This window comes from Lupinus angustifolius, chromosome LG04 (genome assembly GCF_001865875.1).
Source record: "Lupinus angustifolius cultivar Tanjil chromosome LG04, LupAngTanjil_v1.0, whole genome shotgun sequence".
Classification (NCBI taxonomy): Eukaryota; Viridiplantae; Streptophyta; class Magnoliopsida; order Fabales; family Fabaceae; genus Lupinus; species Lupinus angustifolius.
In genome coordinates this window covers 3,003,259-3,017,724 of record NC_032012.1, presented here as the reverse complement: position 1 = coordinate 3,017,724, position 14,466 = coordinate 3,003,259, and the positions used below count along the sequence as shown (strand labels likewise).

General features: G+C 33.5%; 1 protein-coding gene across 5 annotated transcripts; it reads right to left on the bottom strand.

Annotated features, from left to right (window-relative positions):
- On the bottom strand, positions 896 to 6,037 carry LOC109345113 (E3 ubiquitin-protein ligase SDIR1-like). Of its 5 annotated transcripts, none has more exons than XM_019583917.1 (9): positions 5,831 to 6,037; positions 4,325 to 4,481; positions 4,117 to 4,171; positions 3,958 to 4,010; positions 3,627 to 3,855; positions 3,365 to 3,479; positions 3,024 to 3,069; positions 2,198 to 2,320; positions 896 to 1,279 (listed from the first exon to the last, which is right to left on the bottom strand). In XM_019583917.1, exons 2-9 carry the CDS (start codon positions 4,400 to 4,402, stop codon positions 1,160 to 1,162), a joined length of 819 nt encoding a protein of 272 aa, XP_019439462.1. In that variant the 5' UTR covers positions 4,403 to 4,481; positions 5,831 to 6,037; the 3' UTR covers positions 896 to 1,159. The 5 variants fall into 5 exon arrangements, with proteins under 5 accessions (XP_019439462.1, XP_019439463.1, XP_019439460.1 ...); XM_019583918.1 differs by having other exon boundaries at positions 3,024 to 3,066; XM_019583915.1 differs by having other exon boundaries at positions 2,198 to 2,323; positions 5,802 to 6,035.

The following is a 14,466-nucleotide window of genomic DNA, read 5'->3' as shown; positions in this document are numbered from 1 at the left end:
TTCAACAAATGGTCACTTTGGTGGTTGAAAATATAGTCACTCATTACTTTAGTCAGTGAGAAATAGAGATTATAATTCTAGTATGGCTCCTCCTTAAATGTATCACGTCAATCAGTTTAGTCCTTGAACGTGTATTTCAATTAGTTCAATCCGTGAAAGTGTATCATCGATCAGTTTAGTCCCTCCTTGAGGATCAAACTAATTAACACAATACACTTTCAAGAGTTAAACATATAATTTCCATCTCTGAGGAATAAAGTGATAAGTGGTTACATTGTTCGGAATCAAAATGATTGCTTACTCAGCAAAGATTTGAAATGGGGATGAGGCGTAAGTAGGCAAGGTTGCCCTACTATGGAGCAATACACTTAAGTCAATGGTGAAAGATACTCATTTTTCAAATCACTAGTATTTGTTATTTATAAAATATCAATTATGCTTATTTTTAATAAAACATATCTCAAACCTTCCACTCTCTTCACCTTATAAAGTTTACACATCTAAACATGGGATATAAAATCTCATTCTTCCCTTCCCTACCTCCCAAGCATGACAACAATTCGTTAATCAGTCCCTTTAACACTTGTTAATTTGATGAATGGGGAAATTGATTATCATTTATCTAATCATTTCCTGGTTTGATATCTTTGAATTATATTCGAAATTCTAACCAAATTGACTCATCAAAATACCAACAAGGTGATGGTCTAGTGGTGTAAGACCCCACTAAATCCTCAGGATGATCAAAAGACCGAGTGTTTGATTCCTGTCAGCGATACTTGTTGAGAGGGCAGTCACACACCCTAAAAGAAATTAGTTTCTTACCCAAAAAGTGAAAGATATACTTGTTGGTAGTAACAAAAAAAAATTCACTCATGGAATTCCTTATAATACAAATTGAAACAATATATTTTGAAGTGGCTATAGTTACAATATATGCTATATACTTTTACACTGGCCCAAGAAACTTGGTCCTTACAATATGAAACAAATCTGTGAACTTCTGTAGTTTTTACATGGTATTCTGTCATTCCTATGTCAGGCTAATTACCCAAAAACTAGTCATAAGCCACCTGTTTTTATACACGACGGGGGTAAGTTAAAGCTATAGCCTATAGCATATTATAATCACACGCTCATAAATACAAAATAGAGGTATTCAAACCATGTCCGCAATATCATCATGCCCACTTTCATTCCATCCAGATCCTGCTCGGAATTTACAGACAGGGCATGTCCCTTGTTGCCGCAGCCAGGGATCGATGCAATTGGCGTGAAACTTCAAAAACACATAAACAAGGTCTCAATATCATATTAGATTGATAAGTAAATAAATGCATAAAATCAACCTCAGCGTTTCAGACAAACTTCAGGATTACTTAACTCCTTCAAATAATAGTCAATAATTGGTTCATTAGCATATGCATGCTTCCACAAGGCTGCCAATGAACTGAATTAACTCGTCATTCGTTTGAAACTCGACTAGTTATTAAGCTCAATAATCTTGGTTCATAAACCAAATGAGTTGAACTTAAGCTAAAATTGAGTTCGTTAAATAAACTAGTGGAACTGGAGCCAATTACAGTTCAGCTTGTTAGACTCGTGAGCTCGCTCGATTGTATATATAATCTTTAAATTTAGAGAAGGGTATAACTTACTCCAATAATAAGTTTTTTAAACTTACTCCACATCTTAGCCATCAATTATAGGGAAATCTCATGGTTTAAATCGACTCACTAATTTAAACCATTGGATTCCTCTAGAATTGATGGCTAAGATGTGGAGTAAATTCTTAAACTTATTCTTAGAGTAAGTGAGTCCCCTCCTTTAAATTTAACATCTCAAATAAGTAATAACCATTCGAACTGACGAAATGAACCAATCAAAATAATGAGTTGAACTAAACAGTTTGCAATCTCCTGACGAACTAAACCAACTCAAGCTAACTAGTTGACCAGTTCACAAACTCAAAATCTAGTTCGATCTAAAAAAATAATTGGTATCGACCTAAAATCAAGTTTCAAGCTGCGCCAATTCTTATCAAGTTGAACTCATGTTCGGGTCGTTTCCAGCCCGACTTGCACCAATATTTACTTTTGTAAAAACCCAAAATATTTGGGTTTAATAACTTTAGGCAAGCAGGGCAAGCTAAATAAGGGTGAAATTGGCATTTTCACTTCCTAGATATATATCTAACCTGATGCAAGCAGGGCAAGCTACGGAGTATATCTCCAACATTAACTTGCTCCAAACATACGCTGCAAGTGAGCTCATCATCAGAGACTTTCATGCTCCCAGTTGCGTTTGAACGATCTTGCTTCTTCTGCCACGCAAAAAACCAATAAATTATTCGTACCAAATACCGACCACTCCTCAATAACAGCTTAAAATATGAAAAACTTAAAAGCACAACAAGGAAAGATTAACTATGTAAATGTTCTGCGATCCTTTTGTTATTTAACAGCCCCATGAAAACATCAGACAGTGGACAGTTCTAGTGAATTTCAACGACTATACAATGGTGGATCAAAGGATGTAAATGATAAGATATTAGATATTCAAGAAAATAATACATAAAGTAAATTAGATTCATTACAAACAATACACTCATTGTCCCTGGTGGGGGTACAGGGCGGAATGGATGCACATAAATTAAAGGATGTTTGTGTAGGTGCAAGAAAGGGAGGGGTGCCATGTGTTGTTAAACTAAATCTCAAAGATGTCAATGTAATTTACTCTAATATAAATGTTATTGCCAATTTTCAAAGTACTCAACCAGGATAATATGCTATACTGCTGAATATTTATATCACAGATTCACAGTCATCACATATAAAATGTAGTTTGAGGAGTATCAGCACTTCACCATAATGCCAGGAATAGTGCAAGAAAATCACTGGAAAAACATGCAGAAGACAATACCCTCAAGGCTTCAAGGAACAAGTGGAGTTCCCATAAGATGAAGTATAATTTACTTATTTATGTCAAATGGGAAGACAAATAACCAAGGATGAAGTTAATACCTCGGCAGATGTGGAAGATGAAGCTTGTTGCATTGAGGAACTACTGCTGAAAGCAAAAGCAGCTTCTTTTAAAAAAATTAGTATAATTTTGAGAGTGTATTATGAATCAAAATTAATATGTTAATTATAACCAAAGTAATATAATTCAACATCAAAGATAACAAAATTATTTCATATCATCATATGATCTTTCTTTTTTACCCTAAAATGTATCTTTCAGAATTTGTTAATACTAAGGATTTGCTACAAGTTTTGGTACACATCACTTTTAGAAAGTGTTTTGTTTAAAACATTAAGGTTCACAAAAAAGAGAGGATATAACAACTGATTTGACTGAATACCTTTGAGGACCAGAACCCTTGTATTTGTGGACAGGAAGAGCATTGATCTCTTCCTCGGTCATTGAAGATCCAGAAGAAGCATTATCTGAATCCAGAGCTCTTAAAGTTTCATAATCTGAAATTATTTTAAAGGAAAAATCTGTAAGAATATATTATATAGCACATTTGAAATGAGCACATAAGTTAACTAAAGTTTAATTGGTTTTCAGAAAGTTCTAAAAAACCTCCAAGTATAGGAATTTATATAATGAAAAGAACAAACCTAGATCGTCGAACTCTCGATCAAGAAGTGCAAGCTGAAGTCTGAGGCCTTGCAGCCGCCCACGGCTTGTCAGTGCTATTGATGGTGGCATATGCAACCGCAGTTCTGTGTGTCCAAGAAGGCCACTGGCTGTTGCTGCATGAGCTTGGGCCTGCACTTGAAGCTGTTGAAACGTTGCGTACATCCTTAACATTGTAGCCATCAAGAAAACACCAAGCACCAGCCAGAGCTACAAACCAAAAGAAGACCTCATAAACCACTTTAATAATTTAAAATATCATCTTTGATTGAAAAAACATACATGCCTTGTTTACACACTAGAACAGCTTACCATGAAATTTGGTGACATTTGTTGAGAGTTCAGTATCATGAATAACAGGAGAACTGGAATATATAAGCAGGAAGTTGTGATTAGGACAAAAGATATAGAAAAAGAGAAGTGGTCTGCACAAAATGCTAAAACAAAACATAAGAGGTAAGAACATAATACCTGTTACAAGAAAAGTGAGAGAATTGGAATTACTTGGACGTGCAGCATGAACACGCTGAAGAAAAAGTTGGAATAAATATGAAGTTTTAGTTGATGTTAAAGAAGCTACATATCTGATAATGCTTTTAGTCATAAAACTGGGAAACACAAAAAATAAATCATCAACATTAGATCACTTGTGCAGATAATAGATACACAAAGTACATACCAATGTACGCCTCTGAGGTATAAACCCTGGAAATCCATTTTCTATATCTGCTCTTGTTCCTCCAAAAATAAAACTCATGGCTCTATATGTTTGGAACTTGGATTAAAACTCCACAAGTTGACTAGACCAGAATCAACAATTAAAACCTTCCAATATTCTGAAAAATCAAATAAAACTGTAGTTAGTAAATAAGAAATCAACAGAAGATAAATGTGTGAGTGTGAAGTTCAACAGGATTCAAACAGAAGACAATTTCTAAAATACAAGATAACTATATAATTAAATCAAAGACTGTATCCAATCCAACATTGTAAATGGGAAGTTTGGAGGAAACTGATTCATAGGGAACTAGTTCCATTTCTCTTAGAAACTCGTATCTTGTTATCTCATGAAAAATAATATAATTCCTAATCTCAATCTCGCTAAATCTGAATCCTTCATACATTCTATTTCTTTGTTCATCTTCTGCCTGAATTACCAGTTCTAACAAAGACAACCAGGGTCATCTCTAAATTATCCCAATAGTCTAAAATGTTCACCATAACTAGTTTAAACATGAAAACGGGTTGAAATAGGAGATACCTAAACAATAAATAACTACTTTAAACAGGCCGACTATCAAACATTTCAAATTTTCCAGGTAGAAAATGAATGTATGATCATTAATATAATTCTGCTATTCTGAATATTCAATGCAGGCACGATGACATACAGTTATAGTTCCTAACGTTTTATTTAACAACTAGGAAATATAATTTTCCCTGTTTTAAAAAAGAAAAAGATTCATGTACTCAATATTACAAGCCACGGCCATCCATATCTTTACTTTTCTATAGAAAGAGAAATTCATTACGAAAGAAGAATAATACAAAAGTAAGAGGACATGATATCAAACACAAGAAAGCTACAAAGAAAAATTGGTCAGCCCGGTGCATGAGGCTCCCACCAGGTGTGTTATTAGGCGGGTAAATGTTAGCAACTTAACTACTATAAACAGGTATACTGTTTTCAGGTTTTGATCCTGACACAACAATGCACCAAGGCTGGCCCTCCAAAGAAAAATATAAAGAACAAACTAAACTAGAGAATAACAATGCACAAGGGCAGTCCAATCTCTATGCAATCTGAAGCGGAAACCTGACATAAATCAACAAAGCCATGCGAGGTGGCGAGCGTTTCTGACCCTCAATCAATTTTCCTCAATTTTGGTAAACATCCGCAACAATGACCGCAATTTAAAACCTTCATTACATATAAACTGATAGAATCAAACACTTTTCTAGCGTTTCAGACTGTCAATCAATTTTCCTTGGTAACACCAAATACCGGAACCACGGTCCCAATAGAAGTACTCATTTACTTTTAAAATCAGATAATTGAGGAAATAATGCATAAAAAGATAAACAAGAAACATTTAAATCATGTTCAATAGAATCAAACATTTAAGAAAGTAATCAACAAAAATCATAGCCAAAACCTAAAAGATGATTTGAGAGAATGATTTACGGGAATTGAAGAGGAACAACAGCTGAAGGAAGGTGATGCTCGGAAACAGCGTTTCGATTTCGGTGAAAAAGAAACGCTGGATTGGATCGGCGTTTTTTGCTGTATCTCTCGATTCGATGGTAGAATGAAAGACACGAGATTGAGATTTTAGAAATAAAATGAAAAATTGAAAATGAAAAAATGTTTTATTTATGCGTTATTTTACGTATATAGCAATGAATCTCCTAGAAGTCTATAACTAATGAAGATTCCTGCTATCCACAAACACTCAGTTATTCCTCGCCACATGATTTCAAATGGAAATAAAGTTTATAGTTATATTAAGCCCAAACTAATTTCTACATGTGATTTTGTGACTGCTAATTGCTCTTCATTCTTGAGGATATAGTTAAAACTTTAGTTAGTTGATAAAATTAGTTTTATAATTGGTTAATATCTAAAAAATACATACGATGTTTATTGAGTTATTTATTGATTAATAATTATTTATTTGAGTAAATAAATATATAAATAATTTATAATCAAATTTTTCATTTCTCAATTCCTTATTTTAATATTTTTTGTGTATGAAGTATTTTTATTTATTTCAATATAACATAAGACAAAAAATTAATAGATTTTTTGTTTGGGTAAATAGTAATGTTTTTTAAAATTTTGAATACTAAAATTAGAAAGAAAAATATTCAAAAATATTTTTACCTTCTCATCTCTTTCTAAATATTAGATTCCAGATGTTATAATCTTCATTTTTTAAATTATAAGTATTCTTCAATTTTTGTTTATTAAGCTGTTCTAATAATTTATTGATTGAGTCAAAAAATTATATATTTATATTCTCAAAAACTATATGTCTTTTGCAAATAGTTATTATTAACCACATAAAAACATGACATCTTAAAATGATCTTGATGAATTAAGTAACACTTTGCATAAATAAGGTTATACTTTTATGTCAAGGATCTTTATTTTCAATTACATGTTACCGTATATATTGCAGGAGATAAGATCAGAATTATAAAAGATGAGTTCAATGAATAGAGTGACAATTTGAAAGAGCATAACACTTATGTATGTCATGCACAATTGAAAAGTTATACCCAATGATCTTCAATACAAAGCATATATTCATGTTTATAGGATGCAATTCATTGTTAGTACAACTCACAGAAAGATATTCATGAAATTATTGTATATGAGTGTTAGTTTAAAATTTTTAGTGACATACTTGGTGAAAACTCGTGTACTGAACTTTTAGTAAGTTAGATCGAAGTGTTTATGTTCTCTTATTTCAAACAACACTTTAATTATTATGTGGATTATTTAAAACATATTTTAGTTTTATGCTCATCATATAAATATTATTGGAATTGTTTATCAACTAATATTTTCCTAGCCTGAAGCAAATTAAAGGAAGACTATATTCACCATAAAAAATATAAGATAACATTGCCAAATGTATGATAGATTACTATTTTTAAATAAAAAATACATATTTTTTTTCTAACCCCGTGGAAACAAATTGAAATAGTGATGACGTCATTGCTTGTACTTTTTGGAAAGAAAATGCAATCAAAATTATCAATTATTACAATAGACTAGTTGCTACATCTATTATTATCATCCAACACATGCAAACATCAAGAAACCACAAGGTTAGAGTAGGTTTTTAACTTGCATGTGTTGATGTTACGTAAATAACAATCATATCTTATGTACTATCTATATTAGGTAAATATCTGTCATCTACTTCTAATTCATAGTGTGGTTCAAAAATTTTGATAAATAAAGAAATATCATATATTTTGAGAAATTAAAAACCACATGAAGTCATATATGCATACATTTAAACAATTTTATTTATTTTTTAGACAACGTTATTTATTTCAACCAAAGTCTTTTATTTACTTAATGTTGTTCTCTAGCGTTTATCTTTTTGCACTTATACTTTCTTATATTCACTTCAATAGACACAATATGTTTTGACCTATAATAATGTATGAGTATCCAATTAGTATCTACAATGTAAGAGAGGGCTTTTGAGTATTTCAATAGTGGGGTGAGATTAAGTCAAAAGGATTAAATTCTCAAAAGTTGAGATTAAGGAACTAAATGTGGTATAATTAGAAAATAGAAAACTAAATTAGCCAAATTATATTATTAGGCCTATCAAAAAAACATTTAAGCCTTCTAGAAGAAGTTATAAGAGGCCATTTGCTTGTGAGTGTATCCCATTTTATTTTTTACTTTCTTAGTGGTCCATTTATAAAAGCTAAATTAAATGGAATAAGTTATAATTCAAATTTTGGAAGGTTAATTATGACCAAATTTAATTTTATCATTTCAAATAACTTAGTTGAACCAACAAGATATTGGTCTAGAAATGTAAGATTATGTTAAATTCTCAGAACAGTTAAAAAGTTAATAATTCAATTCATAAAAACGATATTTGTTAGGAGAAACAATTATGAACCCTGAAAGAGATTATTATTTTTTTACCAAAAGATGAGAGAATAGTCCTGACCACTGTAGAAAAAGGTTAGCCTAAAGTTCTTCAATTCAATTTTTGTTGACCATTCAATATTAAAACTAGATAGAAGTTTGAAATTCAGTTACTGTTTCTTTGCTATGTGTATTATTTTCGTTGCCCATCTAAACTTACCTTGAAAAGTTGAAATGAAACAACCTCTCTTCCTAATGAAATATAATTTTAGAACATCAATATCTCTACACTGCCAAATTTTATCTAGAAAAGTAGCAAGTGGCTACTTGTTTTAGGAAAAATATTCGCCTAATTTTAAGTGACAGCTCACATAAAGCCCACAATAGGTTTCATTGTTCCATGATTTTGATTTTTTATTGGCCCATAAGAATATATACGGCCAGTGAATGGTTTTTCCCTTTTTAAATGCACATCATGTTAAACATGATATCCCATTTCTATAGTGTGCAAAAGTTTCAGAGAATATTTGAGAATGAAGAAGATATGGATAATGTGATTGATTTCATTGATTCAAGAATAGTTTGGCTATTTATGGCAACTTAAGTTAGTTGGAAAAAACAGAAATAACAACTAAACCCAACTAACAGGCCAATAATAGAAAGTAAACAGAGTGGGCTTAAAATAAAACAGGCCCAAACATGAGGGAGGAATTTCAGTTTTTTTGTTTTTCATTTCCTTGAGTGTGGTTAATTGGATGAGTAACTTCTTATTCTAGTTTAATTGAATTGGGAACTTCTTCTTCTAGTTTTAACAGGACCCCACAAGCTGGGATGTGGATATCAAGCATCCCAAGCTTGGAGAGCAAATTATGAAACATATGTGGAGATAGAGCCTTGATTAAAATATCTGCATTTTGAGAGCTAGTAGGAATAGAGAGGAGATGCAGCAAGCCATTCTGGATTTTCTCCCTAACCGTGTGGCAACCAACTTCTATGTGTTTCGTTCTCTCGTGGAATACAAGATTTGTGGCTATGTGGATGGCTGATTGATTATCACAGTGTAAGGTTATTGGTTGAGGATGATCAATCTGTAAATTGTGCACCAAATGAATTAACCATTGAGCCTCACAAGCGCCTAATGCCATTGCCATATACTTTGCTTCTGTTGAGGATCTTGCAACAACTTGTTGCTTCTTGCTTTTCCATGAGATGAGGGAATTACCTAAATAAAAATAGTAAGCAAAAACATACTTTCTAGAGTCAGGACATCCTGCCCAGTCTGAATCTGTATATCCTTTTAGTTTAAAATCAGAAACTGCAGGCATAAAAATACCAACACTGATTGAACCTTTGATATATCATAAAATTCTTTTGGCTCCCTCAAAGTGTTTATCATTGGGTTTAGATAAGAATTGACTAAGATGGCTCACATAAAAACTGATATCAGGCCGAGTATGAGTTAAATATAGGAGCTTGCCCATGAGTCTCCTATAAGTGGTAGGATTGGTGAGAGTTGTACCTGATTCTGTGCCTATTAGTTGATTTGTATAGTCCATTGGAGTAGAACTAGGTTTTGATGCAAGCATCCTTGTTACCTCTAGGAGATCAAGAGCATACTTCATTTGGTAGAGTAATATACATGTTGCAGATCTTGCTATCTTGACGCCTATGAAGTATTTTAATTGTCCTAGATCCTTGATGTTGAATGATGAGTTGAGAGTCTTTTTGACTATGTTAATCTCAGTCATACTATTTCCTGCTAGAATGAGGTCATCTACATATACCAATATAGCAGTGAAAGAAGAAGAATTTGATTTAGTAAATAAAGAATAATCAGCAGAGGATTTGATGTAACTTGTTTGGAGCAATATGCTTGTTAATTTTTCATGTCACTACCTGCTGGATTGCTTGAGGCCATACAGTGATTTTTGGAGCTTACATACCATTCCAGGTTGGTTAACAATGAGACTAGGAGGGATTTTCATGTACACATTTTCTTTCAAGTCACCATGTAGGAATGCAGTATTTATATCTAACTGGTGAAGGTGCTAGTTTTTAGCAGCAGCTAAAGCTAAAATGACCCTAATCGTGGTCATCTTGACAACGGGACTAAAGGTTTCCATATAGTCAAGGCCTTCTGTTTGAGAAAGCCTTTGGCAACAAGTCTTGCCTTGTGCCTCTCTATAGACCCATCAAATTTATACTTAAGTTTGAAGACCCACTTACATCCTATAACCTTCTTGGTGCTAGGCAGATTAGTTAAGATCCAAGTGTTGTTGGTTTTAAGAGCATCTAGTTCATGTTAGATAGCTTTCTGCCAACACACATGCTTGATTGCCTCAGCATAACTATCTGGTTCAATGTTAGAGGATATACTAAGAGAAAAACGTTTTTGAGTGCTTGATAGTCTATTGTATGATAGATTATTAGATATATGATATGTTACCTTTAAAGATCTTGGTGAGAATGAGTGAGAAACAGATGTGTTTAAAGCATAGTGATAGTCTTGTAAATATAGAGGTTTATGTTTGGTCCTAAGAGACCTCCTAGGAGTATGACTAGCATCAATACCCTCAGCTTGTATGTTAGTGATAGTTTCAGGAGAGGAACTAGGTGCAGGACCATGAATATTTTGATTTTCTAACTCTAATCTAGTACTAGATGAGGAGGGGACTTCATTGCATATTGGTAAGTCAGGCTGGTTGTTGGTGTTATAGCAGTCCCAACTTGTGGATTTTTCAACTGGCATGATGAAATTAGGCTCCTTTTCAGTGTGAGTGATCTCATCAAAAGGGAAGATATGCTCATAAAAGGTTACGTTTCTAGATATAAAGATCTCATGGGTATTGGTGTCTAATATGACATACCCTTTGACACCCTTTTTCGGTCCAAGGAAGACACCCTTCTTGGCCCTATGATCTAGTTTTCTCCTATGGGAAGAGTTGGTAGTGGCGTAGCATTGACAACCAAAAGCCTTTAGGTGAGATATGTTAGACAATTTTCCATACAAGCCCTTGTAAGGACTCTCACCAGACAATTTACTACTAGGTTGCCTGTTAATCAAGTAAACAGCATGAGCCAAGGCAAAATTCCAAAAACAGTGGGGTAAATTGGACTGAAAAACTAATGATCTAGCAACACTTAATAAATGTTGGTGTTTTCTTTCAACCACCTCATTTTGTTGGGATGCTTCAACACAACTTGTTTGGTGTTGAATGTCATGTTGAGCATAGAACTGATGGAGGGAAAACTCTTTCCCATTATCAGTTCTGATATTTTTGATCCTCAATCCAAATTGAGTGATCACAAGGCAATAAAAACTCTTTATTAAATCAGGGACCTCTGATTTGAGTTTCATGAAGAATAACCATGTGAATCTTGATTTGTCATCAACAATAGTCAAGAAATATTTATGACCAGAAGTACTAGGGATATAGAAGGGTCCCTATATGTCCATGTGAACCAAATCAAATATGTTTGTAGATTTAGATATGCTGATATTATATGGTAATTTCCTTTGTTTAGCAAGGTGACATATATGACAAGGGTTCATTGATTTATTGCACTTAATGGAAGGAAATGTAATTTGCATAACAATCATCTTATCATCATATGCAGTAAAGACATTAATTTTCATATTATAAACGGTTGTGCACAATGTTGGTAAGCCTTTTACAGAACCCTTTATTGCAAATAAACCATTTCTCAATTCAGTTGCACCAATCATCTTCAATGATGGGAGATCCTGAATACAACAATAGTTTTTGGAGAAATTTAATTGACAAGGGATAGAGAGTATAAGTTTTGAGATAGAAATCAAATTGAAGTTAAAGCTTGATATGTATAGAACATCACTTAGATATAAGTTGGGAGAGAAATTGATACTCCCTGAGATTATGGTGGAAACTTGATTGCCATTAGGCAAAGTTACATACACTGGTTTGATCCTTTTGTATGTTTGGAAGTGTGAAAGGGTGTGGCACACATGATCAGTGGCCCCTGTATCAAGGTAACAGTCAAGATTCTTTGAACTAAAATTTAATGCACACTTCTTACCTTTGTCACTTATGCCAACAGGTTGTGTGCTGAATTGGTTTGTGTTTTGAACAGTTTTTGGTGCAGGTTGCTATAGTATGGATAGTATTGTTTGGTGCTGTTGGGGAGTGATATTGACCCTAGAGATTTGTGCATCACTCTTACTGAAGCTAGGTTGTTCTCTTGCATCTATCTGATTCTCAGCATTGCACATGTCTTCCTCAAACATAGTCAAGTTATTAATGTTGTAATTTTTGAAATTTCCAGGTAGGGGGAAACCATGTTTTCTGAAACACTGATCAACTGTATGCCCTGATTTATGGCAGTGTGTGCAGATCTTGGTTCCTCTACCTCCTTGATTCCTTTCTGAACCTCTTCCTGTCGGATTCTGATAAGATCTGCCTCTACCTCTTCCTCTATTGTTCTTGAAGTTTGTTCCATACTCATTGTTGTTTTGTGAGTTCTCAGTAGTATTCATAAGGATCTTGGGATCACTATAATGAGAGTTAATATGTCTTTCTTGTCTTATTAGCAGAGCAAAAGCCTTATTGATGGAGGGTAAGGGGCCCATTAATATGATTTGTGATCTTACTCCCTCATATTGATCATTAAGACCTATAAGGAAACAGAGAACATAGTCACTCTCTCTGTATCCTTTAATAGTGGGAACAAGGCTGCATATGCACTTGTGTATACATGTGCAGGAAGGAATTGGTCTAAAGTTATCCAATTCTTCCCATAAACCCTTTATGTGATTGTAATAAGCTCCTATACTGAGATTACCTTGTCTATAGGTGTATACTTGTGCAAGAAGCTATGTTATGCGAAAAACGTCACCTTGGTAGTATTTCCCACGAAGATCTTCCCAAATCTGAAATGCAGTTTCAATCCATATGATACTTTGGGAAACAGAAGAATCAATTGACTGAATCAACCAAGAGACCACTAGTGTGTTGCATCTGTCCCAGTAGATGAAGCTTGAGTCCTCAATGAAAGGTTTTGGTAGTGAGCCATCTATAAATTGTAACTTGTTTTTCGATTTAAAAGACATGGTCATGGCACGAGACCAAGAGTGGTAATTATCGCCATTAAGAGTCTTAAAGACGATGCTAACTCCAGGGTTCTCATTATGGTTCATAAAGAAGGGGGAAGTTGGATCTTGAAGAGGGTTGATGTATTGAATTGCTCGATTCTCCATTTTCAACAATTCTTAACGATGATTTGAGTGAAAGGAAAGAAATGAGAAGGAGAATCACAGAGAAAGAAATCAAAGGGAGGATCTTATAGCGGAAGTGAGGAAGAAAAGGGGGATATGCTATCCAGAGTAAAGCTCTGATACCATGTTAAACATGGTATCCCATGTCTATAGTATGCAAAAGTTTCAGAGAATATTTGAGAATGAAGAAGATATGAATAATGTGATTGATTTCATTGATTCAAGAAGAGTTTCATACAATGGCTATTTATGGCAACTTAAGTTAGTTGGGGAAAACAGAAATAACAACTAAACCCAACTAACAGGCCAATAATAGAAAGTAAACAAAGTGGGCTTAAAATAAAACAGGTCCAAACATGATAGAGGTTAATTGGATGAGTAACCTCTTCTTCTAGTTTAATTGAATTGGGAACTTCTTCTTCTAGTTTTAACACATTACTTATTATTTTATATTTTTTTTCAATTCCTAATCACTTAGAACATTAACTCCAATATAAAATAAGAACGAGTTCTTATTGAGAATGTATAAGAATGTCTCATATAATGGTAAAATGTTTTAAAGTCGGGTGAAGAATCCGAAAATTCCATTCATACTAATAACCAGATTATGTTTTGACTTGGTCTTTTAGTGGTTTCCTATTTCTGTGTATGTAGTTGTGATAGTGCCATGTATTTAGGATTACTTTGAGTAACTGTTACTAGAGGTTTCCTCCATAAATACCATTGTAATTCATGTGTTGGCAGTAATGAAATATACCAGAGCACTTCATTCTCTACATGGTATCCAGAGCTAGATAATTTTTTTTTCCTTTCTCTCTCTTCTCTTTCGTCCCATGGCTAACACAAATCAATCTCTCCTCCCTCTTGCCAACCACACAAATCCAAACCTTAATCTTCAAATTCCAGCCATCAATATCAAGCTTGAACGAGACAATTACTCTTTATG

Bases quoted from the DNA above. Each gene is read 5' to 3' on its own strand.
- LOC109345113 (XM_019583915.1), bottom strand. From the start codon at position 4,402: ATGAGTTTTATTTTTGGAGGAACAAGAGCAGATATAGAAAATGGATTT. The intron at 3,480-3,626 runs GTTTGTTCTTTT...AAATAATTTCAG, and splicing joins TCGAGAGTTCGACGATCTAG to ATTATGAAACTTTAAGAGCT. The intron at 2,324-3,023 runs GTATTAACTTCA...TTTGCGTGGCAG, and splicing joins CATCTTCCACATCTGCCGAG to AAGAAGCAAGATCGTTCAAA.